We start from the raw sequence: 27,699 nt of genomic DNA, 5'->3' as shown, positions 1-27,699 counted from the left end.
GGCCTAGGGATTGTCTTAGCACTGTCACCGCTAAGGCCTGAGTTCAATCCCCGGCCAGAGACTGACCCACATGGCGCGACAGACCTCTCCTGTCGCCCCGCTGCTCCCCTCAGCAGTGGCTATCAATAGATCTCCCCTTCTGCTCCCCGCTCTGTCTCTGGTGAGTCCTCTTAGTCACCCCCGCACCTCTGGACTGCACCCCAATTCTGATATGCATCAATCAATCAATCATCTTTTTAATAAATTTTTTTATAGAATTGTGAATACTTCTTTTCATTCTCTTTTTGTCTATCGAATGTCTGGGCGGAAGTCTGAGGAAAGCCCAATTTAGGAGTTTTGGGGAGCTACTGTCTTCCTTGTTTCCTGAACTTTTTGTCTCTCATTTTCAATATTTTGACAAAGATGCATCAAGTAATAGCTCCTTTTCCATTTAAATATTTGGTGCTCTCAGCTCCCTATTTTAATTTATCCTTTAGGTTTGGGATATTTCCAATTATTTTTTCTTTGAATATAGTTTTTTCTCTCCTCACTAATTTTGGGGTCCCAATTTTTTTTTAAAGATTTATTTATGCATACAGAGCTGGGGTACAGGCCAGAGGTGCAGGGGCAGTGAGAGGATTCACCAGAGGCAGAGTGGGGAGCAGAACAGGCAGATCGACGAAGTCCACTGCTGAGGGGAGCAGCGGGCGGGTCAGGAGAGGTCTGCCGCGCCCTGTGCCATATGGGTCACCTCCCGGACCAGGATCCAACTCATGCGGAAGCGGCTTTAGGTTCTCAGTGCTGTGCTCTAACCCGCTGCGCCACCAGGGAGGGCCCCCCAATTATTTTTAAGTTTCCTCTTCTAGTGGACTCTGATGTTTCCTATGAGTATTTTCATTTAGCCATTTTATTTATACTTTTTCTAAATAGGTTACTTGTTCACTTGAGTCTTCTACTTTTGAAATTTTTTCTTTTGCTAGCTTAATTTTATATAAAACACTGTCTAAATTTGTCCGCATTTAGTTTGAATTCTCTTTTTGTGCTCTTTAAATTTTCGATCTCTTTGGCAAAGACTTCTCTTTCCTGGATCTCATTTGTAAGACCTTGCACCTACCTGCTGTCTTTGACCACCTGGTAGCTTATTTAGCATCTTCAGTCCTTTTTTTTTTTTTATCCTTGCTGATGGGTCCACGAGCTCTGTAGCCTTTATATTTGTCCAAGAGTTTCTGCTCTTACTTTGTCTCCCATCTATTCAGAATGCCCTTGCTTCCTAGGCATTTATTTTGTCTTATTTGTGTTTGTGTGTACTTAGATCTGCTTGTTTGCGTCTCGGTTTACCTTGGTGTGAGGAATGGCCAGAAGGGCGTCTCGCGTTTTAAAACTCAGCCTCGGTCTGAGGATTGCAACCGTTCACCTCTACCTCCGTTTCCCAGGAATCTGAATTCTGGACTTTGGTTACCTTCAATTCTCTGTGCCTGCCTGCTCTTCTTTCTGCTGCAGGCCATGGTCTGTGAAGCCTGAGCCCCCTGAGAAAGCAGGCTCTGAAGTCTTAGACCCCCTGACCGAGCATGCATGGCAGGCAGGTGCAGTGGTGCCTGAGGAAGCAGGCTGGCGCGCTGTCTTGTCCTGATGGATGGCCACAGTGGCCATTGCCACCCCAGCTCTCCCTTGCTGGCGCTCTGGGGGCCTGTGATCCGTGCACGCTATGTGTTTAATTTGCCAAGTGGTTTATGAGGTATCTCCTAAGCACTTGTCTCTGCTCTGGGACTTGTGTGGAGTCTTGCTGGGCTCAGCCTGGCATCTCTCTGATGCCTCCTGGAGTGGCGGTGCCTTCGCTGTCCAAAGGGGTTCAGCTTCCCCAGCGCCTGCGGCCTGCAGAACTCCCTGCGGGCTAGGTCGGTGGCCACGTGTGATCAGCATTTTCTCCAGGGAATTTGACAACACTCGGGGTTGCCCCATCATGGCTTGGGTGTCTGACCAACCTGTTCTCCAGCTGGGATACTAACTGGCTCCCCTTCCTCCTCTCACTCCTAACCCTGAGGGGTCACCAACCTCGATCGAGATCTCTGGGGGAATCTATAGAGAGGGTGGAATATCTGGGTTTTCTTATAAGCAAATACTATTTATTTTCCTGTTTTTTAAGGGAGGGTAATACCAACCTCTCTATTCCGTACTGTTGCGTGATGACTGTCTCTCTTAATTTCAATTAGTGGTTTTCATGTTACCTGATTTACTGAATAGACAGACATACAAGCCAATTTTGGTTAATATTTATCTTTTGTATATTTTCCAATTGTTTATCCATTTTTTAGCTATTGTTCTGCAGAAATAATTTTAGTCTTACTTGAGAACTTTTAAGAGAGAATGTACAATAATTATCTGTATTTAAATTGCTATGGTATTTGAGTTTATGTCACGTAATTTGTGCTTTAGATTTATTGTTTCATTTTATCCTTTTTATTTACAATTGTGTAGCTCTTGTTTTCTTTGTTTCATCATTTCTCATGAGCTTGAGAAATTTTATTTTCCGTTTCCATGTTTATATTTTATAGTGTAGACATAGTAAATAAAAATTTTAGATGTACTTTATGTGGAAACTAATCTGTATTTAGATCTTCACATTCAACAAAAAGTTTAAATATTTTTACTAGGAACTCCTGATTAGAGAATACTCACTGGAGGGCTTCTCTGTTCTCTGTTGACAGTCTTATAAGTTTATATTTTTATAAATTCATGATTTGAAAGAGTAAGGGTGGGCTTCTAAGGAGGACCAACAAGTTGTGAAAGAAGTCAGTCATATTGGTATAAAGTGTTGGAAAATGAGGGTGCTGTCCAAGGGGCGGGGTGAAGGGACCCACCAGGCAGAGAGTGGAGAACAGGAAAGATGGACTCATTGAAAGTACCCGACAGAGGTGCCGGTGAAGTTGGAAGATTCCATCTGAGTAGGAAGGGAACTTCTGAGGCTCTTTTACTCTGCTTTGTGGGTTCTTACTCAGGGCACACTGTACCCCTTCTCTGATGGAAGTCTGATCGCTGGCACTGGACTCTGAGAAGAATGTGCCTGGCGCTGCTTCTACAGTGCTGAGACAGGGCTTTCCATCTGGCCGTGGGGACCACACACACACACACACACACTCTCACACACACACACACACACACTCTCACACACACACACACACACTCACACTCACACACACACACACACACTCACTCACTCTCTTCCTCCCCCTCCCCCTCTCCCTGGCACTGGTGGCTGTTCAAGCTTCCCAACTTGCTTGCTGGGCAAGAAGTAGGGGCTTATTAAATGACACCCTGATATAGATTTATTGTTTATTCAGTTTGTTTTAATAAGTTTACTGCTTTATTTCAAGGAAAGTTTCTGTCTAGCGCTTCAATCTAATTTCAGGGCTAGGTGCCCAGGTGTGTCCTGCAGGAAGTTTTTTAAGGGAGAATGTCTATTAACTTAGATTTATTTGTGGCTTTTGTATCATTTTAAAAAAATCATGTGGTATATAATTACTTTGTTGAACTATTCAGTGTTCACATTTCTGTGTATGTTTCCCCCACCACTGCTCTTCCTCCCTATGGCAGTTCTAGGACCAGTTCAATGTTCCACTATTAATTTCTCACTAACCAGAAACATTTTCAGAATTTAAGTTTACCTATTAATAACTATTGATAACTAAGAAGATAACCAGAGTCTGAAATGGATCTGAAAGCTAGTCCGTCTTCTGCTAGGTGGTCTTTCACGTCTCTGATGTAACCCTTAAAGGCAGTGAGGCTTCTTACTTGGGATTCATGGATGAGTTTTGTGAGTTTTCGTAAATTTCTCAAAATTCAGTACGAATGTTGCCTATTTGAGAGTATATGTGTGTTTTTTTTTTTTTTTACTTTTACCAAAAAAGTAGTTCCATGTAGTGGATAAGTGTCGTAAACCAGATTCTAGGCATAGACTGCCTGGACTTGTATCTCAAGTCACCTACTGAGTGTGTGACTTACAACAAGAAGTTATACCAGTTACACCTCTCTCTGCTTCAGTAGTCTCAAAACTGCAGAAAGAGAACACCGTTGGCAGGCACTTAGTAACTCCCTGGGTGTTAATAATGGCCATCAAGTTCTCAAAGGACTGTGTACCCACCAAAGAGTAAAGGGCCACTCACCTAGGTCACTTTTGGACTTAGGCTTTAAAGTCGGGAATCACACTTAAAGCCACTTCCAGTAGAAACAGCAATTAGGAAAACATAAAGACTTACATTCCCAATGAGTTAGAATGACCTCTGAAAAAGTAAATGGCTGATATATATTGTTTTTCCATGGGACGAAAATGATCTACTTGGTCTGGATCAGCTATCAAATGAAACACCTGCAGTCAGCTCTTGGCTGCTTGGCTTGAAACCCTGAAGCAAACTTTCAGGAAGGTAGTTTCTATTGCAACTTTGCATTTGAGGAAGCTTCTTTATCAATTAGCATAGGAGTCAAAAGTTGCAAACACAATCAGATTCTGCTTCCTTTAATGAAAGATAAAACAACAATAGAAACATACACAAATTTACAGAGAAGGGATCAACTTTAATACATTTGGAATAAACAGCATTTCTTATTTAAATATGGTATAAAAATAAATGCGAGAAACTTTAACTAAGAATATACAGACAACAGATAATGACATAAACTTGTTTCTGGCTGTGAATACACTGGTAAGAAGAAACTTTCTGCACTAATTTTTTGTTTAATAAATGTGAAGCCATATGTATACTTATTGATAGATACTTTTTTCTTACAATTCTTCCAGTTTACGACTGACTGTATTTTCAATGACCTGCATCTCTAGCAGAAGCTTTAAGAGAAATAGAAAGGGGGGGATAAGGTTTACTTCACTTGAACTTAGTAAAAAGGAAAGATACAAATTCAGCTCAATACCAAGTAGAAGTAAGCAGACAACAGATTGAAATGGAGGCATCACGATGATGGGTTCCTTGGCGATGCCAACGCCTCTCAATATGCACAAAGAAAGAACAGTTCAGGTCCTTTGCTCATGCAACATCTTGCTTGGTCTAAAGTCCTCTGTTCCAGGTAAAACAAAAGGACAACAGAGTGTATGCAAAACTCCAGTCAGCTTCCATGCTACGAGAAGATCCTTTTAATAAGACTGAACAAGGCTTGTTAACCTCTTAGATGTGAGAGATTTCCCCTGAGAGAAAAATACAAAACAAAAACAATACGGTCAGTGGAAATCTTCTAACTAGTGACATCTTTTGCAGCTTTTATCTATAGACACACATTTTTTGTGCAAAGCTTTGGATATACCTTAGTTCAACTTTTGTGATCAACACCCTCCCACACCTCCCAACAACACAGCAAACAGAAGGCCCTTCCCTTCTTCCTGCGTGCCCCCCCCGCACCCCCCCTCCCCCCACTGCAAACAGACTGATGGGTTCAAGCACAAATTGACAAGTCATAAAACATGTTCATAAACTTCTCTATCGAGATTTAGCAATGAAGCAACACTTAGATTTGCAACTGTTTATAAATGTTTTAATGAACCTCCTAAGCACTCCGGAAGAGCAGTGTGAATACATTATCAAGTTCTGGAATCAGTGTTGCATCTATAAATACTTAAATATGCAGAAGGCATAATTTAAATAAGACGGTTTTGAGGGTGTGATGGGTGGTGGGTGCGAGAGACTGCTTACTCCAAACTGCCCAGATTTCCCCTGTCCTTTGCCACCTGACTTCCTCCAACCCCATAAAAGTCCTGCGTATTGATTCCACATAATGTGTTAATACCTTGAGTACATATTCATTTTTGGAAACTTTGAAAGTCAACATTGTCCACTAACTACAAATATTCTAAGATCTAAAAGGAATTTAAAATTCCTGATCAGAATAGCAGGTAGTCAATTTGTTTCAGCTTTCATTTTGTATACTCACCTATCAAACAGATAGTATGCATTGAATTTATACTCCTCGGAGGATAAAAAATGAAGGAATTTTTAAAATGTTGATAATTGCATGAGTTACTGATTTGAACATTACCTCCTTTGAAAGATATATATTGTACAAATATTTTCTCCAATAGGTTGTCTTTTTGTTTCAGTAATAGTTTTTCATTGTGCACAAGATTTTTAGTTTGAGGTAATCCTAATTGCTTACATTCTTCCTTGGTTTTTCTTTCTGTTGGAGATGAATTCCAAGAACACATTGAAGTTCTATGTCATGGAGTGTCTTGTTGATGTTTTCTTCTACATATCTAATGGTTTCAGGTGTTTTATCCATTTTGAGTTAATTTTGTGTGAAAGACTGGCCTAGTTCCATTCCTTTCATCTGGCTGAATTCTTTTCATTCTTTTTCATCATTAGTCTTCCTAATGCCATTTTGGGGAAGACATTCTCCTCTACAATGTATCCACTTGTCTCCTTTATCATAGATTCACTGATCATAATTGTGGGTTTATTTCTGGACACTCAACTTTAATCCATTAGGTCTGTGTGTGTTGTATGGCCTGAGGTCTACAACTTTTATTTTTTGAGAATTGCTTTGGCTACTTGGCTGTCTTTTGTAGTTCCATATGAACTTCAGGAAAGTCCTATTTCTTTGAAGAGTGTCACTGAAAGCTGGATAAGGACTGCATGAGATCTATATATTTTTTGAGTAAGATGTTATTTTTGTAATGTTAATTCTTTCAGTGTATGAGCAGGGAATATGTGTTCATTCAACAATGGCTGGTAGTTGTCATTGTACTGATCCTTAACTTCCGTATTAGGTTTACTCTTAAGTATGTAACTCTTTTTGGTGTGGTCGTAATGGGTTCATTCTTGATTTTATCTTTTAGCTCATTGCATGCATATTTTGTAACATACCACTTTATTGAACTAATTTACTATTTCACTCAGTATTTTCTATCTAATCATGTGTTTTGTAAATAACCCGTAAAACTCAACAATAACCAGAGCAAAACAACCTACTTAAAAAAAAAAAGGGTAGTAGAGCTAAATAGGCATTTGTCCAAATAAGACACATCGATGGCCCACGAGAATGCCAGTCATTATTTATTATGACAGAACTACAAATCAAAACCACAGTGAGATACCAGCACACACCCGTGAGAATGAGCCGTATCAAAGAGACCGAAACAGCCAGTGCTGGGGAAGGGGGCGCAAGAGCAGTGGTGCTGGGAGCACAGACCAGCCCATCCCCTTTGGAAAAGTTTTGAGTTTTCTCAAAATGTGGAAAATGTATCTTCCATATAATTTAGCAATTCTCCTAGCTATCTGCATGCACAATACAAAAGGAGTAAGTTGAAGAAACGTGTGTACCTCTGCGCTCATTGAAGCCCCCTGTACAACAGTCAAGCTTATGGGCGCAACCTCAGTGCGCAACAGACAGATGATGGCTTCGTAGTAGCCTATACGCAATGGGCAGCTCTACAAAAGCTACACTGTCGCCTTTCGAGACAACAGGACTGCATGCGGGGGCCACACAAAGTGCAATGTATCAGGAGACAGACCAATAGTAGCTGGTTTCACTCACATGTGAAGTAGTGTAACGCAAAAAAGGGTTAGATAAAATCAAACCAGTAACGAATCTTAGAAACATAACTAGAGTCAATGGCCCCAGAAGGGAAGAGACAGGATAATGCACTCGGGGGGAGCTGGCAAAATGGACTGTCACGGAGGACTCTGTGCCTTGGTGGTGGGTGTGGGGTGACGACATGCACCTGAAAGTTGGACCCTAACATGTCTAAGTCACATGCAATGCTGTAAACCGGTGTTACGTCCATATGGAATATATTTTCAATATAAAAACATTGGACCCTTATAAAACTGCAAAATGCTATGTAAATTTTTAGTAGGTGTCAGTAACCAACAGAAGTTCTACTGAGACTGTGGCAAACTAACAGCAGGTTTTACTTTCATGAAACAAAAAGATGCCATTTTCATAAGCCAGGTTATTAAAATAATATGCTGGGACATGTAAACAATTTTCAGCAAACAGTCAAATTCTGGGGGAGGTTATCAGGTGGCAGGATTTATTTACTTTCTAGAAGCTAGAAGAATATCAAGCAATGAGAACAAAATAAATTTGAGCCAGCTTTAACTGTAGTTTCCCCTAACCATTTAGTTTTCTTACCTATAAAAAGGTAAAATAATTAGTATAATTCTTACTTGTATTATCCAATTAAATGAGATAATATACAGAAGCCAGTGTAGAATCTGCTACAGTGGCAGGTCTTCAGTGAATGTGAGTTCTTAACTAACTTACCCAGTTCCTTTTACATTCTGCATATGTGTTTCCCTATTAGAAACTTTTTTCATTCTACTTTTTTGCTGAAAAAAAAATCCCTTTTGAAGTTTTTCTGTATCAGAGCAACCTATACATAGGAATCTTGTTAAAACATTTAAACGCCATTTTCCTCTACTTATAGCTATTCTAACAAAATCACTCACATTTTGTCAAAATTATTTTATTGATTCTATAAGTGTATCCCATAAATTTTACTCTGTAGACGCTTTCATACAGTCTTTTAGAAATAACACTTCCATGTGTTTTTGAGCATTCAAGATAGAGCAGGTCTTGGAGAGTCTTAAATTTGAATCAAAAAGCATTATCTCTGTGGAAGTGTTATTTGTTGCAGAATTTATGGGTCAAACACTGAAACACGGTGTCTACAACCTAGTGACCATGCAAGTTGTTTCCTGAAGTCTGTGTTAAACCTGCAACACACAGGTTGCAAAATTACTAGATAGCAAAATGGCTTAAGTGTCTTATCTGTTCCCTTTTCTACTAGATACATAAAACATTCTCATCTACCCAGACTTCTAAAACTTCAGTAAGACTAAGATGATAAATAATATACATAAAATTACTCTACACTCAGGGCCCTAGTCATCACTTGTAATATATTAAGGGAATTAGAGCATAGTTTCAGTTTCCTTACTCCAGTTCTGTAGAATACTACTGTTACAAAATATTCAATGAAAATTATTTTACTTTTCTATATGAAGAGATTAACCCTAAAGAACTGAACTTAAAGCTTACGTGAAATTTATTAACATGCTACATGTACATATGAATGTTCCTCAATTTGTGTTTCCAGCCTAATTCCAGCCTTTTCCTGTCCCTTTCCTTAAAAGGATCATTGCCCTTCTTGATCTAGTAAAATATTTATCCAGTTCAATGTAAATTTCCTTGGGAATTCCCATTGGCCTTTTCTCTCCACCCTCATGCCAAGTAGAAGTAGTAATCAGTGACTTTTCTCTATGTATCATAAGTTTGTTACTAAAAATTGGTGGCAAGAATTCCTTGCTCTCCCTATTTTCAGAGTTGAGGAAGTTGGTCAGATTTGTGGATGACTTTGGAGGGAAGACAGTATCATCCATTTTTTGCCTTTTCCATATGTTGCTTTATTATTTTCAGTTATATACAGACTTTAAATCTGGTTGCTAAAACAATACTTAAAATGCACATGAACACTGTGCAGCAACTTAATGGCCACATTCGCCGGAAAAAATATTTGAGTGGTCACTTATGAGGCATGTTCAAGAAATTCCATAGAGTCAGTCAATATTCTGTTAACTTTATAATGTGATTGATTTCTGGAGTCATTTTCCAGTTCCTTAATTTGTGCGAATACATTGAAGGTTCAGTGTGTTTTTAAGACCTTTTAAATACTGGCAATTCAAAAGTAGAACTGATTAACACCTGCCACCACAATGATTCTTGAAGGAAATTCAAAAAAAGGTGTCTTTGTTGAATCCATTTGCGTACATTTCAGCACACATAACTCACTAAATTGGCCACACAGCAAAAGCCATGGCACATACAGCCTCACACAGATACACACACAGCAGTAGCAACAGCATGGAACAAACCACACGACTCAACAAACAATGCAGACGAACTTGAGTATAAACCAAGATTTTTCTACCTCTTTTCATAACAGGTTAGTGCTGGCCCTCAGTGTTGGTGTACAGTTTTTATGGCATGGGAAAATAGGGACGTTTCTGCCCTATAAAAATAAATGTGTTGAAGGCTTTAGTTTGAGCTCACATAATGTCAGTAAGTTCCAAATCACTGGCACAATAAAAAAAATAATCCCACAAATGAATACATCATCAAAAACATAAGGCAAGATACTAAGAAAATACTGTAGGAAAACAACTGGTTTCCCAGATGATATATGCAACACTTTCCAACACCTTGAAAAACAAAGACTAAAAAGACATGCTAGCGGGTTTAGGGGTGGGTACATCTTGTCCCTGACAACCATTTATATGGAATCTTTTGATTTAATTGGCTCAGCAGTCATTTTCTTTCTCCAGAGGTAGAAATGTTTTAAGACATAGGAGCTCAGTGCATGCATTTCTATATTTCTATGCTCTTTCCCTATCTTTAATAAAGGTTACATGGGAAAAATAAAATATCTAATATATAATACTTCTTTCCAACTGCTTGACATAGGTACTTTATCACCTCAACCTCTTATCTACTCTAGGAAGGACAGAAAGATAAGTAGGAAACAAGAATTTCTGAATTGGAAAAGGCAACACCTTTGCTTCATACCAAGTGATGCAAGGTGAGCGGTGGAGCTAGAAACTGGGTTATTTCAGCAGATGTATGATTTTTAATTCCTAAAAAATAAAACTTACCACATTCTGTACAAATTTTTCAAAAGATGTTCTGCGATCCACTGAATGTTCCGACTTACATGTGTGGGAAAGGATGGGGCAAGGGAAATAGGAAACATAAAAAAAAAAAAAAGCAAGGAAAACAGAGACACAGAGTAGAAAAAGACAGAATGGTGAAATGATACAACACCAAATCCATGTTTTAAATCACAGAGCCAGAGAAGACCAGAGCACTGCTGAGAAGACCTCCTGTCACAGGAAGGAGGTTGCATTAGTATTTTTATTACAATAGAGTGGTGTGACTTCAAGCAAAATAAAATTATACTCAACTGCAGTAGGTATTTGAAACTTGTATGTTGACATTTGCAAACTCTAAATATCTGAAAATCTAGTCGTATACCTTTAAAAATTCCTCAAATTTTTATCAGGACTAGATAGAAGCCTTTAGCTGTGGAACTGAACAATTGGTATTTGACTAGAATTTTATGTAATCTTAGTTAAAATTTAAACTGAGGACTGGACTCTGCAGCCACTATATGGTATCTATTTCTAGTTGCAAGGGGGATGAGTGTGAAAAATCCCATTAGCCTACATGAAGATTATAAACTACACAAAATTACCATTGTGTCCCAGAATTTCAAAAACTTGTGGAATATGCTAACATTCCACCTTTTATGTAGATTGTATAAGGTGTCATCAACAATGAGACTTCTGTTATAACCATGAATTGAATCATGAGATCTACTGAGACTATTCCAAAATGTGTTTTAGGAAACTAAGTGATTCAAGATAAATGCCAAATGGAGACATTCAGAATCAAACATTACTACATTTGGCAAATACCAATGGAAAAATAAGAATCTACTTTTAGTTAGTTATATGGTACAGTGGGCCAGGATATATATTCTACCTTCCTGAACTGATAATACTGTTTTTCCTCTCTTCATTGTAATTTTTACATTCTTTAAATTTATAGAATAACATGAAGACAGATTCTAAAGAACTTTGAGCATAAACACTTGCAGAGACAGACAAACAGAAAATAAGCAATCAACAAACAGAACATAAACAACTTAAATGACCCTTATAAAATGCAAAGGTTTGGGGGAGGGTCTTGGAGCGCATTCACTTACCATTATCCAATAACCTGGCCCAAGCAGAAGTAACTACCCCAAATAATTATGATTGAAAACTAAATCAAAAAAGTCACAAAGAACCAATACCTTTTTCTTTGCCTGTAGAAGTTCCTGGTAGGCACTGGATCTTATAAAACGTGGATATGAATCGCTTTTCATCAATTTGTAAATGTGCTCCTAAAAAGAAATAATGGTTAAGGTGCTGTTTTATTATTTCTCAGGAAAAATAAGACACACCATGTACTTGAAAAACAAGTCTAGAAAAGTTAATGATAATGGCAATGAGAATGTTACTAGACTAGTAAAATGAATTTGAATATTTATGTTTAAATTGGATTGGGAGATAAGGAAATTGACTGCAATTATTCAAAATATGGAATTTGGTTAACAGTACATCATGAATTAACTTTAAACCACTGAAGCATATATACATCTTTTATCTTTAAAAGTTACTCCAGAACAACAGTAGATTATGTGAAGTCAAGATTGAATTATCATCCTAGAAACAGCATCTATGTGTTTTGAAGGGTGCAGACTGTCCAGGTGATTTGTGTCCTTTGGTGAAAATTAAATGAAAAAGTGTCTCCCACATTACATTTGGGTCAGAACACAAGTTCAGAAATAATTGTTTTGATACTTACTTACTAAATCTCCCAAACGGCATGTTTTAACTCATCACATGATAAATTTAGTAAACATTTAAGAATAAGAAAAAAATGTATTGATCCAGTTCAGCGTTGGCTTAAGCTATGGAGCGTCTCCTCTGGCCCACTGTAGTCAAAGAGCATAAATTCTCCTTCGTCTTTCAAGTCTAGTGAAGCAAACTTAATTGTGAGTTTTGAGAGTATCTTGTTCAGGAAAAAAATTAGGATTAATTCCTAGTATCTGGCCAAAGGTTCACCACCCGTGCGTGCAATACTTGTTGAGCTGTATTAGAATTTATTGTTGAAAAAGGAGGGTAATGTCTTCTTTTGGAGTTAAGCATTTTATAATTCAGCTCTTATATTCAAGAGCTACAAAGTCAAACTAAACTCAGATCAGTTTATTCATGGCTCTGGATTACAGGAATGATAGGTAGGTGTTTATCAGGCTAAGTGGGCAAGTATACTGGAATATGCCAGCGCCTCTTAAGTACTGGCCTATATTAATTAATCTTCAAAAAGCCTCACAGAGTACTAACCGTTATTATATCCATTTTCAATATGAAGAAATTGAGGCATGAAGAAAGTAATTGCAAGAGGTCACAGAGCAGAGCTCAGGTAGAATCCAGACAAATTGGCTCCGTCGTCTGCTTTCTGAACCATGTGTCTCTTCTCAAACAGTAACAGGGATTTCTATTACATTTTTGAAGATAGGGCTAAAAAGCCACTGGGGAGAAAAATGGAGTTAAGTATATGAGCTTCAGGGAGGGTGGCGTTCAATGGGAGCTTCTAAGTGCTTTCTTTGAGGGTGTGGTAGGGGAAGATTTCTGAAGAGGCATGAACCTATAACTCTAAATTACCTGCAATGTCTTTACCAATGTTACCTCAATCAAAGTGGTAGAATTAAAAATAAATTTAAAGGGTCTGCCTAGAGGCGTATCACCACTGTGGCCTGAGTTCTATCTCCAGCCAGGGAGCTGACCCACACGGTGTGGCAGGCCTCTCCTGACCTGCCTGCTGCTCCCCTCAGCAGTGTATTTTAGTAGATCTGCTCCCTACTCTGTCTCTGGTGAAGGCACTCTCACCGCCCCTACACCTCAGCTCTGTATGCACAAATAAATCTTTAAAAATAACGACATCAAATATAAAGTCAAACAAAATAGCACAAAATTATGAACTTAATTGAAAGGATCAGGTGGTAATGTTTCTAGAGAATGCTATGTCTTTACATGTTATGAAAGAACTATTATAGAATACTGCTTTTAATGATACAGATAACAAAAAATTTAAAAATAGTCTCCTTGCTTTCATGTATTTCTGTGGAATATACTTATTTTCACACAGAAATCTGTGAGGGGCTGCTAAGCTGTTTTAGTCTCTGCCAATTTTTTGAACCAAAATCAAGAAGAAATGTTTTCTAGCCAGAGAAAACTAGGAAGGAGATGTGTGTTTGTCATTCACATTATTTTAAGTCTAAAAAAACTTTTAGCACTAATATTCTTTTCTAATAGAAGTTTAAGAAATTATAAAATGTGCATGTTCTGATTTACAGCCACTTGAAAAGCCAAATTTCAAAAAATCATTAAGAAACAATGTCCTCTCATTTTGCAAGTTTATTTTCCTTTTTAAGAACATTCTTTGTAAGAGAAAGTAGAAATTCTAATTGTTTCTAAGAAGGCAATTATGTCCACTTGAGAAGCACTAAAAACTTGTCTTAGGAAGCTAAAAATAAATTTTGAGAACTAATAAGTGCCTGAATATACTGTTACTATTGCATTTTATGATTGAAGAGAAAAATGGTTTGACTTTGACATCATTTTAATGAAACTAAATTTAGTCCTGATTATTCATAATGAATGAGTTCAGAATATCCAAATCTTAGGTTCTTCATCATGTAAAGCATCTTAGTTTTCAAATATGTATTACCGAGGTGAGGCCATTGCTTGACAAGTGTTTGAGTGACAGAGTAGAACACTAAACAGTTTCAAATGTTCTAAATTCACAAAATATACCCGGGACTTGTTTTATATAGTTACCTACATTGAAAATATTAAACATAGCTGCCCCCTAACGTGAAAGTAAAATGAAAGGTTTTCAGCTGTTTTCTTTTCAGGAGCACACCTGTGTACCAACCTGAGCGTCTTCGAATGTGTAACGTCCCGGCTCCTTCACATTCTGTGTGGTTTTGTCATAACTCTTAGAATCCAAGTTGATGGCACTGGGGGCCCCCGGAGCCAGGAATTCTTGCCATATTTCCTGGACTCTGGAGGGGACTTCTCTAATAGGTCTCTTCTTAAGGTCCTCCACTGCTAGCCAGAATCTATTCAAAATGTGACACAAAACATTTACTCTACCGCCTCATCATTTGGAAATCTTTGTAATATTGACAAATCATGCAATTCACAGTGATACATAATGCATTTTTTTCCCCTCTAAGGCGTCCATTGTAAAATCTTCACTGATCTATTTCATTACTTTTATGCAAAGTTATAAAACTTTTTGGAAAGAAATGTTAAAAGCATTCTCTTTTAGCTGTTGGTTGGTCAAAGTAGTTATGCCAGTCTTCATCTTATATAACCTTAATTTTACTGAAGCAATTAGCGCTGAGAAAGAACTATTTATTAGAAAGGAAGAAAACTTTAAAGGGAATGAAGGTAAGTGACATAGCATCTGACGGGCACAATAAAATTGTGTAGGACACTGAATCCTTTCTCTATGCTAATCCCATTGTCCAATTGACAGATTTTTCTGCCCTGCCTGGCAAATTTCCATGGAGCTTTACTGGAGTTGAAAGAAGCCCAGTACACAAGATCAGAAAAGGCCCTAACTAAACAAATCAGGCAAGTAAACTAATTTTAGACTATTAAACTCAGGGTTAGGGAATGACAGAAGGCAAGCTTTGAATGTCTTAAATTTTCAAAGTGCAATTCAGAAATTCTGGAAAAAGTATACTGACACTTCTACATATATATGCTAAAAAACACCAGAGTATGTTTTGGCTAAAAAAAGTCTCATAATGAGGGACCACATTGTAGAAAAGGTTTAATTTTTAACATTAATGTTAAATCTTAAGATTTAACATTAGAGATGTTTCCTATGGGCATATGTTACTGTTTTAGAAGGTAAAGGCCATTTCCCCTGCAAATAGATTTTGACGGTGCATTCTAACAGAATTCCATGTGCACAAAGACACAACAGACAATCTTAGGGAGTTTGCATCCCCTAAGCAGTATTAAAAGAAACTTCAGAATCTAAATCAAAGAGAGGAACAGACACAATAGCATAATAAGGTATTGACTAGACCCACAAGCTAGGAACAAAATAGCAGTGGCCGAGGGAGTTATTAAGTATAATGAAAGTGCATTCAAGTTCATTCCAGCACACTCTGAACTCATTAATCAAAAGAAAGTCTCTGTCAAAGACAGGAAAAAAAAAAAAACAAAAACATTCAAATGGCCAGAACGTAAGGGAATGCATAGGAGAGTCATGGAATTGCACAAATTAGAGCGGAAAGCAGTGTAGCCAAGATCCTGCTACTGGGGAAAGAGATCAAGGAGACCTGTTGTAGATGCAGTGAGTAATCTATTGCAAAGTTAGTAATAATACCACTGTTCTAAGTGATTAAACTATGTCAGGCCATGCAATTCTTAAAGCTCTACAGAATACATGCAACTATTTTCCAAGGAGACTGAAGATATAAAGAAAAAGCCACTGATAAGACTGCCAACTGTGATTATAGCTGAGCTTGGATAATTGCAGCTGATGGGGGTAGTCAGAACCATCCCTCAGCAGCAGCCCACCTAAAGGCCTCATTGCCATCGCTTAGTGGCTAGAAGGGATACAACATGGTGATCTCCTTTTGTGCTATTGAATGGTAGCAAGAATATGAGGGAAGTGTCACCCCTTTGAACCTCAACTTTAAGTTTTGTAAATGCTGTGAAGTGACCGGCGTACATTGTAGGCACTCGCCAGTAACATTCACAGTGCTCTGTTTACTATGCTACATGCTTTACCTGAGAAAGGCATGAGCAAAAACTACACCAGTGGAGAGTAGAGGTTCTATCTGGGAATAAATAGTCAACAATACGCAGAATTTCTTGACTTTTCTTTTTTGTATTAATACTAGGGGAAGATACACATGAGTGGAACACTTCCATAAATAACAACTATTGCTTCAGTTGGCCACACTGGTACTTACTTAAGTGAAATGATCCACCAGACCACTTGGTTCCCAGCAGCTCATGACACCAGATGCCTTGACATAGCAGTGGGAATCATATTTGGGGAGAAGTGCACACTAGCTTATAAATGGTTTATAAAATGGCAACAAGGTATGTAATAACAGTAGGACTTGGACAAAACATCCAGAACGTATTTTTACTTAGCTGTAAAATGGAACACTAATTTTTTATTTTTATCATGACTAGTGTAAAATAAGCAGAAATAATGAACATAAAATATAGCATACTTATAAAAGTAGGGGATACAAAGCAATTGCATATTGTTGGGTGTTTGATAGTTTTACCTATGTTTATATTATTTACATATAGACAAATATAGATTTATTAGGAAGTAACGAGGTAGGAAATGGATAAAGCTTACACTAAAGAATCAGCAGTGATCAACTCATCCACGAAATAGTTTGTAAATGCTATGTTCTTTGCCTAATAGTTCTTCTGCTTCTTTTCCCTGGTTACCTCCTTCTCACCGGTCAGGTAACAGCTGAGTTAGTTACCTCGTGTCATGAGCTGATGGGAACCAAGTGGTCTAGTGGGACAACAGAGAAAAGAATTCACTTAACTAAATAGTCATCACTTTGTGTTGTGATCTGTTCTCACTTTGATTCCAAGATTAGGGTAGAACTTGAAAGAGACCAAAGGTTAGATGAGACTCAGAATGAAGAAAAAGCAAGTTATAGTACCCTGTATATTAACATTTTCTTTAAAACCATAAAGAACTAGAAGAAACTCTACCTCTCCATCCCTTGAAATGCCAGAAATAGCAGTGTTCAGCCACCAGCAGCTCCAGAGCAGACACAAGCCACAGTCCTCCCTTGCAAGGCCTCGTTCGTCACCTCTGGTCCCCAGCCGGAAATGGGCAGTGCACCCGACTCATGCGGAGGCCCCAGGGGCTCCAGGCAGCCTGTGCTCTGCCTCAGGGACTGTCAACATCCCTGCTTCCCGGCTAAGCCTCCAGCACCTCTGGAGTAACCTCATGCCTAGTCCTGCCTTGCCGTGCCCACAGCTCCAGCATGGCCCGTCATGTGCGCAAACACCGGCTGAACAGACGCAAGCCCGGTCCTGACCTTGCAGCACCGACCACCGTCCCCAGCCTAATCTGGGTATAAGTCTCACTTGGCTCTCAGCCACTGGTCACTGCTGGGTGGACTCAAGCCTCAAAGCCACAATGAGCTATCACCTTACACATGAGAATGGGCCCAGCCTGAAAAACCACAGACAGCAACTTGTGGAGAAACAACCCTATTAAGCGGTTGGTGGAAAGTAGAAGCGTCCCACTCCTATGGAAACCCATGTGACAATTACTCAGAAGACTAAAATATGAATCTACTAAGTGACCTAGCAAATCTGCTCCTGGTTATCTATCAAAAAATGCACAGAACACTGATCAAAAGGAAACTTGCACTCCTATGTTTACAGTAGAAAGCGGATCAAGACGACATGGTCTATATACGAAAGGGAATACTGGTCAGAAAAAAAAAAAGCCATTATGGCAACATGCCTGGAACAAAGGGATTCCTCTCAGTGAAGTGAGCCAGCAAGAGAAAGATTAAATACCAAATGGCTTCACTTATATGTGGAATCTAGAGAAACTAAACAAAGCAATAGACCGAGACAGCTGTAAGACTGGCCCTTGAAAGTTGACTGCAGAGCTGAGAGACTCCTGAGAGGAAGGAGGGGGCATGGAGGAGAGACTGGTGGGCACTTTGATGACTAGTAGAAATACTAGATTGAGGGGGAAAAAAACTTTCACAGATCCTTGGGGCATCTGTGAAAGTCACATGTATTTCCAAATGGTTTGGTATTGGTTAGTTTCAATGACTCCTTTCCATAAATGAAATTTGTACAGGGCTGTATAAGTTTTGAGAAAAATAGGGTATTTGCACGAAAGAGGACATAGAAAAATAGATTTCTGTTGTAAAACCTTATACTTCAGTGATTTTAAACAATTGAAAGGCAATGTTCCTCTCAGCTACCCTGAACATTTATTGAAATATATAAACAAAGTGGCCTCATGTAGTTGATAGACACCCAGTCATTTTCTAGACTTCACTGGAGAAGCCATATGCAAAGAAGACCAATATTGATACATAGATAACATTAATTATCCGCCTAAATTGGTCATTCTCCCTTCACCAAATATGACTGTATCTTTACCTCTTTATGGAGTCAAAGTCAATGTTTGAGTATTATATAGTTAAAAGCTCAAGAAGCAGTGAATTGATAATATAGGGCAAGGTTTTTAGCCTTCCATTAATTAACAGGATCGTATCATTATCATTTTTGTAACTGGCCATTCAAGTGCAAAGAAAACCAGATGTATTGCAAGCAGTTGTCTTACCTTAAGTTTTCTGAGCTGAATTCTGACTCTAGAAATTTAAGGAACTGTTCTCTCCCAACAGGATCTTTTAGTGCTTCATCCATGCCAAAGCCCCATCGTTTTACCCTCTGCTGACTTGGTTCTTTGCTATAAAAGGTAAAACAATGCCAAATGTATTCCTTCTAAGATAAGCCATTACATCTCTCTTCAAAATCATATATGCCTTGAAACTTGCATTTTAAATTTATCTTTAATAAAAATATCTGATGAATGGCTTGACATGAAATTATATTGAGAAATAAATTAGACATTAAAAACTGCTTAAAGTGCTATGTGTTTCAAATAATTTTTTTTCCAGCAAGTTTTAAAGGTAAGTCCTATTATAATCATCATTTTATGGAAAAAGGCTTATAGAGCTGGCCAATTTCAGACAGTTAACAGGGGACACTATACCAGATATTCTAACACAACATAGAGCACAGTACTGTCTCCTGGTGATCTCGTGTACTGGGGACTGAGGAGCCCAGGCCCTAGCTTATGACTCTACTGTTAGTTCAATGTGTGGCCAAATTCTGGAATCATAACAATTTGGGGGTGCCAGGACTTTATTTAGCAAGGAAAAGTTCTAAAGAACTCTTGAGTGTCTAAAGACCACTAGATGGATACAAGAGAAACAAGTCTATAAAATACCATCTAGAGTAACACTGCATGGTACTATAACCTCACTTGTAAAGTGATAGGTCATGATCTTTTCATGACATTTTTCAAGACTGCTAATATAATAAAAGAAACCAGGGAGTCCTAATTATGCTAAACTTTCTTAAGAAGTCAGCCTCCTACAACATTTATGGTAAGTTTGCTTTGTTTTACAGTTAGTTATTGAGATGTCCCTATGTTGGACTTAAAATAAATGCTAAATTCCATATTTGCTTATTTGAATACATAGATACTAGTGGGTTTTCAAAGAAACTAAAACAATGACATAAGTATCAAGAAATCAACTTAGCTACCTTAAAACACTTCTCTTTATGTGCTGGTTTTTTAGAGATGAGTCTTAGTAGAAATGCAAATTACAAGATTTAAAAACTTGAAAAAGAACTTTCAGTCTAGACTAACAAATACAGCATAAAAGTAGTTTTATGATTAATTAGCTATAGAATTTTTCCTATTACACTCAAATAAATATAGCAAATGTTACCTACCTTGCTTCAAGCTCCCAGAAAGTAGTATCATCAGACAGCCATGGATTAGAAGGGTCAAGGGGTACAAGAAATGGGTCATACTCTAAATACTGTTCTGTGTAACCTAACAGACTAGAAAGAGAGAAAAGAAAAACATCTTTATCTTCTTTAAAGTAAGGTACACAGTAAAAATGTCTGACCAAGATCCTTGCTTGCTTAGAGTGAAACCCAGTAACAGAGTGAACATTTCAATAACTTAGGTGCATCAAGCTCTTGTGCTTCATGGGAGATAAAGAAATACACGTCTCTCCATTCCTAAGACATATGAGTCAAAATCTTTCCATTAAAATGAAATAAAGTGGAAAAAGTTTATATGTATGCTAAAAAAGGGCTGGGCACAGGAAAGAGGCTTTACAGTGCCCCAAAGTGAGGACCGTGAATGCCATTAAAATAGATTTAAACAAACAAAAGCAAAGTATCTAGTTCTGGGTTTAATTCAGCTTCTACAGTCAACGAACGGAATGGTGTAAAGGTTAAGATGAATTTTCAGAAAGGCGACAAATGCCAACCTAGGAAATTGAAAGTTTCATTTCCTCTAGCAGGAAGGAAAACAATCCAGCACCTTGAAACTGGTGCTGTCCTACTTCACTGTACATAATTAGATTTCTATATGTTTAAACAACAGTGACATTCTGCCATTTAAATTATAAGTTTAGGTCTATGGCCACATGTTATGTGGCTACAGGGAAGGAAATAACATTTCTTAAAGATTCTAAATCCTGATCCCTACCCTCCTCACAATTTTACCATTCTAATGATTTTTTTAAAAATTTACGTGAACATATTGAAATACCTACCTATCCGCAACTTTTGACATTTTTAACCGATGTCTATCTAACTGTATTTGCCAATATTTTATCTGAAAAGAAATTTAAAGAAATAGTTACATAGATAATGACATTATCACAATTTTACTGTAAATTCCAATGGATTAGGATTCTAAAAGAGAATACATATGCTAACTCAGTAAAGTGTCAAATTCTGCACAAAAATGAAACCAGAGCAACCTGAAAGAGTTAAAAAGATTTACAAAGAACTCATGTAACTCACAAGAAAAAAATTACTAGTCATTTCATAAAACGAGAATATCTAAATAGGGACTTCTCCAAAGAAAACATAGATGATCAGCAGGCAATGAAAAATGCTCACCTCCCTTGCCCTCACGGAATGTGTGAACCAAAACCACAATGAGATACCAACTCACACCAGTGAGAAGGGCCCAGATCAAAAAGACCAGAAACGAGCGTTGGCGAGGATGGAGAGAGAGAGGAGCCCTGACACTGCAGGTGGGAATGCAGACCGGCCAGCCCTGTGGAAGGCAGACTGGAGGTTTTTCAGAATACTAGAAGTTTCTACTATCTGAAGACACAAAAATACTGAAGTGAAAGGGGTGTGTGCTTTCTTGCGTTCACTGCAGTACTATTCACATAGGTTATTTCCATAGCTTAGCTGCTCCAGGTTATGGAAATAACCTAAGGCCCAAAGGCAGATGCATTGGGAAGATGTGGACTATAAATAGATGTTGTTACATAAATGTATAATAAATATACATATGTATGAAAAAGACGCTTTTTCCATTTGAGACAACATGCATGGAGGGAGGGAATTATGCTAAGTAAAATAAGGACAGCAAATACTAGACCCTGTCACTTCTAATTGGAATACAGAGATAAAACCAATTAAAAAAAACCCAAAATCTATCTACAGAACTGAGGCCAAGGGAAAGGGAGGAGTGTGGAGAGGAGAAGCTACAGTGTGAGGGATCAAAATGGCTCTGGTGGAGGACTGTGGTGTTGCTATGGTGTGGTAAGAGCACTTAACGGGCGGGGGGATACTTTGACCATCGTAAGCTAAGTGTTACCTCAACAAAAATAAATAAAAGCATTAACAGAAAAATAAAAACTGTGAATATTATATAAATTTTGGAAAAGCAGTAACACAGCGCAACTTAATTTTTTCAATGGTAAAGAGGTATAACCAAATGAGAAAATTTCCTTCAAATATTAAATTCAGAAAATAAATGTAATGCTATTATCATTTCAAAATTAGTCCTACGTCCTAATACTAACAAAGCATCGGTAAGCGTTTTGAGGAAAAGTGGTATTAAATTTGAATTTCAAAGGCTCACATGGGTAGGAGCTCATGGAAAATTCAATTTAAAACTCTGAGTTACTTATCCTTATGGTGATCATAAGCTAGAAATGTTTGTTATGACACCATTATAACAGCATTACAACAAAATATTATCAAGAAAGAGTCAAAAGGTTGGGAAAGCCCTCTATCTTAATCAAGATTTAAATATTATTTGACATAGCAAACACTAGAGTTACATGGAGTTAATACTAATGATCAAGTGGTGAAAAAGTACACTATCGTTGGTAAGGAAAATCCTCAGGAGGGTTTACTGTGATCCATACTGTAAAGACAAGTGAAGATCACGTCATGTGAACCTGAAAAACACATGACTCAATGACCCTCACCACTCACCACTTGTTTCTCATTCTTAAAGACAACTCTTGATAATGGAGGCACAGATGAATCAATATACATGACTTTTAAAAAGTGCTTGAGGATAGATATTTTCAGGAATTAAACAACAAAGAGTTTTGAGAGCTGCATCTCTCAGTTGATGCTACTAATATTCATTCAAGTGATTACATATTTCAAGATTAAACGCCATTGTGCTTTAAATGAATATCTTCTATATGAAATAGCCAGCCATAAATTATCTTTTAAAATTCTCACTGTGAATATTCACCATCTGGTCTTCATGACTGTTACTCTCTACACCACTGAAAGTTCATTTTTTAAATTGACCCACCTGTTGCTGTAACTCATCTTCTGTTGGAGGTTTACTTTCTGGTGTGGGTGTGTGAGTAGGACTGTGACCTCTAATGTCATTTTGCAAACCATAGACAGACTATATTAAAATAAAAACAGTTGGTTAGTATAAAAGACCATTGGTAGTCAGATTTTCTAAAGGTCGGCATTTGTTATATATTCAATAATGTAGATCCAAGCTTTGTTATTTGATTACAGTTTTATCAAAATTCAAAAGGCACTGATATTATAAACATATGAATGTAAAATAAAACACCGCTCTAAAAATGTTATAAGATTACTAGAGAATAATTGATTATATACAAGAACATGGTATATGTGATAATAAAATTTAGACAAGAACAGCAGGTACTAAGTTGGGGAATGATGATATAAAACATTTAGGACACACTAATTCCAGAATCAAGCAGTTATATGAAATACAATGAGCCAAAAGAAAATAAAATATAACCATGTTTTTATCTGGGAAAAATTGAAATGCTGAGGAAAGACACTAGGTTAAGAATTCCATTGCTGGCTTGGTCTGTAAGGCTGCAATCAAGAACACGCTAGTTCCTATTTTCCCATTTCAACATTGGGTTATTTACCTCACAACACTGGACTTGCCATTTGGTCTACTGGGCATCATCACAAACATCAGTAACCCTGAAGTTTTCGCATATCTTTCTAATTTTGATTCCTAAGTATTCAATGAAAAAATAAATGAGTATCCCTACAATTTAGGATCTATCTATCTATCTGTCTATCTATAGATATAGATATGTGCATGCATGCTTGAGATCCATTGCTTATAAGTAAGATCTGGGGTCTTAATGGTACAAGAGTATGCCCTGTTGAGAATGAGACATCTTAACAAGTCAACTCAAGGGAGAGGCCAGATAACTTTTCCTCTAAGGTAAAAGTACTAATACTTTAAAGAATCCTATGGGTTCTACTAAGTATTTTTTCATTGCACATGACAAAGAAGCTTGAGGGAATCATGAAATTGCCTACAGGTTGGGGGAAAAACTTTTGCAATCAAGAGGGTAAATCCAAATGCTTAACTGAGTCAACTTTCAGGTTGATTACAGATTATCAGTAGCACTAGATTCAAATATGTTTCTTGTTCCTGATTTGTTTTCACTTGAGCCCTATAATCCCAATAAAAATATATCCCTATATATTAATTTTTGATAAGGAAAAAAGAACCTCTAAGTTTTGAATTTTCCATGGCTTGCTTACTTGAAATTCTTAAGAAGAAAATAGCTTACAGAACAAGACAGCCACCAATTTTAACCATATCTTTTTGGTCAAGGTTAAAAATAACTATAAAGATTGCAGAAAAATGGCACTTATGGTGTTAGAGAAAAATCTTAATATTTGCAGTGCCGGAAATCCAATTATGTACTTGTGGCCCATTTTAATAGCAAAGCACTTCTAAATCAGGGTGTTTTGACTTGATTAATAGCCTTTGAGTTGTCCTATTGCATAGACCAACACTTTTTGTAGATACCATCATCCAATAAATATTAAACAGATTATCCACCAAATAAAGCAATTGGACTTTCTGTGCCAATAGGCACTACTTGAAAAATGTGTAGTTGCTGCTAGCCGGGTGGGAGGAGGCTAGTGCATCCCGGACGTCTAGTGAGAAAGCTGCTCACACGCCTATTTCCTGCGTTCTGTCTGCCCTAAGTTAATTTTCCAACCTGGGACCCATCTGGAGGAGTGCTGGACTGTCAGATTTAAAAGTGACTTTAAAAGACAGTAACACGGTGTTTGTGTTCCTAAGTCGGTGTTAGTGCCTCAGGGAAACATCACCCAGGCAGATAGGATAAAGACGCTGGTGTACCTGATGCAAACTTTTCTGACTCCCCCTGATTTTGCCTTGTGGGGAGGATCTATGTGAGCAAAACTTGACATTATGCCTTGTGGGGGTGGACATATTCCTCAAAGCCTACAGAATTATACCTGTTCCAGACTTTGGTGAAGCACGTTGACTTTCATTCCTATCTATCTGTGGGGGTCAGTTGTCAGAGGAAATTTGCTTTAATATTGGCAACTACCTCACCTACCAAACACTGATCTTGTTTCAGGAGGGACGATCAGTCGTTTGGTTCTGGCTGTGGGGAACGACACGGCCCGTAGCGCTGTTGCAGTTCTGGCCTATGCAGTTGCTGGGGGGGATTCTGTCTGTGCTGTCCTGCCCTCTCATCTACACAACAGCATGGGCGGGGTGGGGCGGGGCGTAGCCACCTTGGGAGCATCACAGCTTTGATGCCCGAATGGTCCACATAAATCAGAAAGTGAGAAAGAAAAGGTTATTTTCTTCCACTAACTTGCAGTGAGAACTCACAGTTGAGGAGAACAGCAGATGACTCCGCGAGCTGTTTCTGCGATCCGCTATGGGGGGGCACCTGAATGTACCGACAGAACCCCGTTGTGCGCAGTGGCCAGAGCCCCCAACACACGTCTCAGCTCAGGCCAGGCCAGGCGAGCTGTCCCAGAGAGCCGGGGTCACTGAGGCACAATCATGGGCTTGAGTAATTTAAAGAATTGTGTTGTTTGAACCTGACATTGCCAAATTCACTGAACAGAAAGCTCAGATTATTCATGTTGCAAATAAAAAAACAAAAAGTGGAAGGATTTTTTGCCTTTGATCTCTGTCTACCTGAACTCCTTTGTTCCTGAGCATTGTGGGCCTGTGGACAGCTTTGGCATATTTTGCTTTTTCGTTTTGTTTGATGTAACTGCCTGCTGCATGCACTGGCCTACGCCAGAGGGCCCCGCACCAGGAGCATGCTGTGAACACCACACAGGTGCTTGCGTGAAGGCAGTGCACCATCTCTGACCTGAAGCAGGCCCTGTAGCTCTAGGGATGGTCGCTAACGGCGTCTGGGAACTGGGGAGGACGCTGCGCATGGCACTGTGAGAAATCTGCATGTACACACCCTTCTTAGAGCTTGTCTGCTCTGAGTTGGTTTTATAGGCCAGCACACGCCTGGAGTAGTGCCGGAAGCAGTACCATCAGAGGACCTGGTTCAGCAGACGGGATGTGCTTGAATCTGGAGGCCCAGAAGAGCAGTAACAAGTTGTGGGGCCTGACCACTGATGAACAGCTGACTTTGCTCAACTCACTATAAACAGTCCGTTTGCAGTGACACATTTGGTTGGCTTCCTTAGGTTGTTGACCCCCATCTCCGCCGAATGGCCTGCCTTTGGCATAAAGTAGAGCTTAAAGACTCAGTTCCTATCTGTGTTCTTGGTATTTGGTGGTGGCAGGCAACACAAATTCTGGAATTCAGTTATACTACTGCTAGGTGTTTTCAAATGATTATTTAAAATGTCCTTAATTCAGGGTAGCCTTGTCTTATTATTTCTTTTCACATAAATACTAAATATAACGGCTTGTGATTCTGTCACAAAGTGTTGAAAAAGGTTCTCATGGAACATCTGCAATGGAACATCTTGACGAAGACCTTTTTTCAAGACTCTTCTCTAAAACTGCTCTTCTCTCAGTAGTATCACATTTCTCAGCTCATCTCCATGTACCTTTCCTCATCTTCTGTGGACAGCTTTCCTCTGTGAAGGAGAGTGTCCTCAGCATACATTTTTCATCTTGTACGAGCCAGTCCTAACACACACAGTGCCTGCCTCTGACTTCAGTATGCTCAAGAACTAGGATGGGGTTATTTCCTGAAGAGACAGGGAATGACAGAAAACTAGACTCGAATTCCCACATTTTCTTCTAATCCAGCAACAGAGAGGAGCAGGTCGAAGATGGCAGAGTCTACCATGTGAAATAGGGATTTTGAGAAAAAATTTTTGAGCAAAATCCTCTCAACAGTTCAACTCATCACCAAGATAAGAACAACAAATATTGATTTCTTACCTTCCGTGTTTTGTGTGGGTTTCTCATCCTGGATGACTTCTTAATGTCCACTTCGGTGGTATTTACACATCCAGGCTGGAAATGAAAGGTAAAAAAGTCAGCGGTGTCTTTTGGATATGAAGTTCTGATCAGTATATTAATGATCCACGCTCCAACCTTAGCACATCTTTCTAAACCACCACAGCTACTTCTATCAGCTTTGGCTAGTAATCAAACATAAAACAGTCTGTTGACTCCTATGTTTAACCATTCTTGGACAACTCCCAGGGAAACGGGAAAAATAAACTAATGGGCTTTGTATGTGAGCACTGGTGTTGATATTAGTAGCTCCTAAGCAAGACTGAGTGCAGGATGGCAAGACAGATGCGGCCTGGCCCTCGCTGGTCGCTGTAAGCAACACCTCTCGAGTGTGCTTTCTCTTTGTGAGCTGACACTGTGACTGAGTGGCTGCTTGCTTCTCAAGTTTGAAAACTACAAATCAGTTGAATCAACTCAAATTCCAGAGTCAATATTTTTTACAATGATTCATTAAATAATGTTACCGGGAGTATCTGTTTTCCATAGACAGAGTGTGCACTCAGGCAGTGGTTAAAACGAGGAAGGTGAAGGAAAGAAACTGGTAATCAATAAACCACGCTCTTCTCAGAAACCCCGACTTTTTCTTTTCCCTTAAGAAGGTGAACCCCTTTTAAACAGAGGCAATTAGAAAAGTGTAAACAGCCTGCTTGAGGTTCTTTGCAAACCTCGGGAGTTTTACTTTGCTGTATTTACTTTTATGTGGCAACAAGACAAGGAGTTGTAAGA

The 27,699-nt window shown here is 38.5% G+C and overlaps 1 protein-coding gene across 1 annotated transcript in view; it reads right to left on the bottom strand.

The window, feature by feature from the left end:
* Window positions 1-4,488: 4,488 nt before the first annotated feature.
* RGS7 (regulator of G-protein signaling 7) overlaps window positions 4,489-27,699 on the bottom strand; it is a 213,470-nt gene continuing 190,259 nt past the window's right edge. Inside the window, exons 15-17 of the mRNA XM_004691057.2 lie at window positions 14,518-14,704; window positions 11,831-11,920; window positions 4,489-5,170 (exon numbers count right to left, since the gene is read on the bottom strand). Of these exons, the coding sequence (XP_004691114.1) occupies window positions 5,120-5,170; window positions 11,831-11,920; window positions 14,518-14,704 (328 nt within the window). The 3' untranslated portion in view covers window positions 4,489-5,119. The remainder of the gene's footprint in view (window positions 5,171-11,830; window positions 11,921-14,517; window positions 14,705-27,699) is intronic.

This window comes from Condylura cristata, unplaced genomic scaffold, assembly GCF_000260355.1.
Source record: "Condylura cristata isolate star-nosed mole 26May11 unplaced genomic scaffold, ConCri1.0 scaffold00029, whole genome shotgun sequence".
Taxonomy (NCBI): Eukaryota; Metazoa; Chordata; class Mammalia; order Eulipotyphla; family Talpidae; genus Condylura; species Condylura cristata.
Note: the sequence above shows the minus strand (reverse complement) of the source record. Positions and strands in the feature narration are given on the sequence as shown.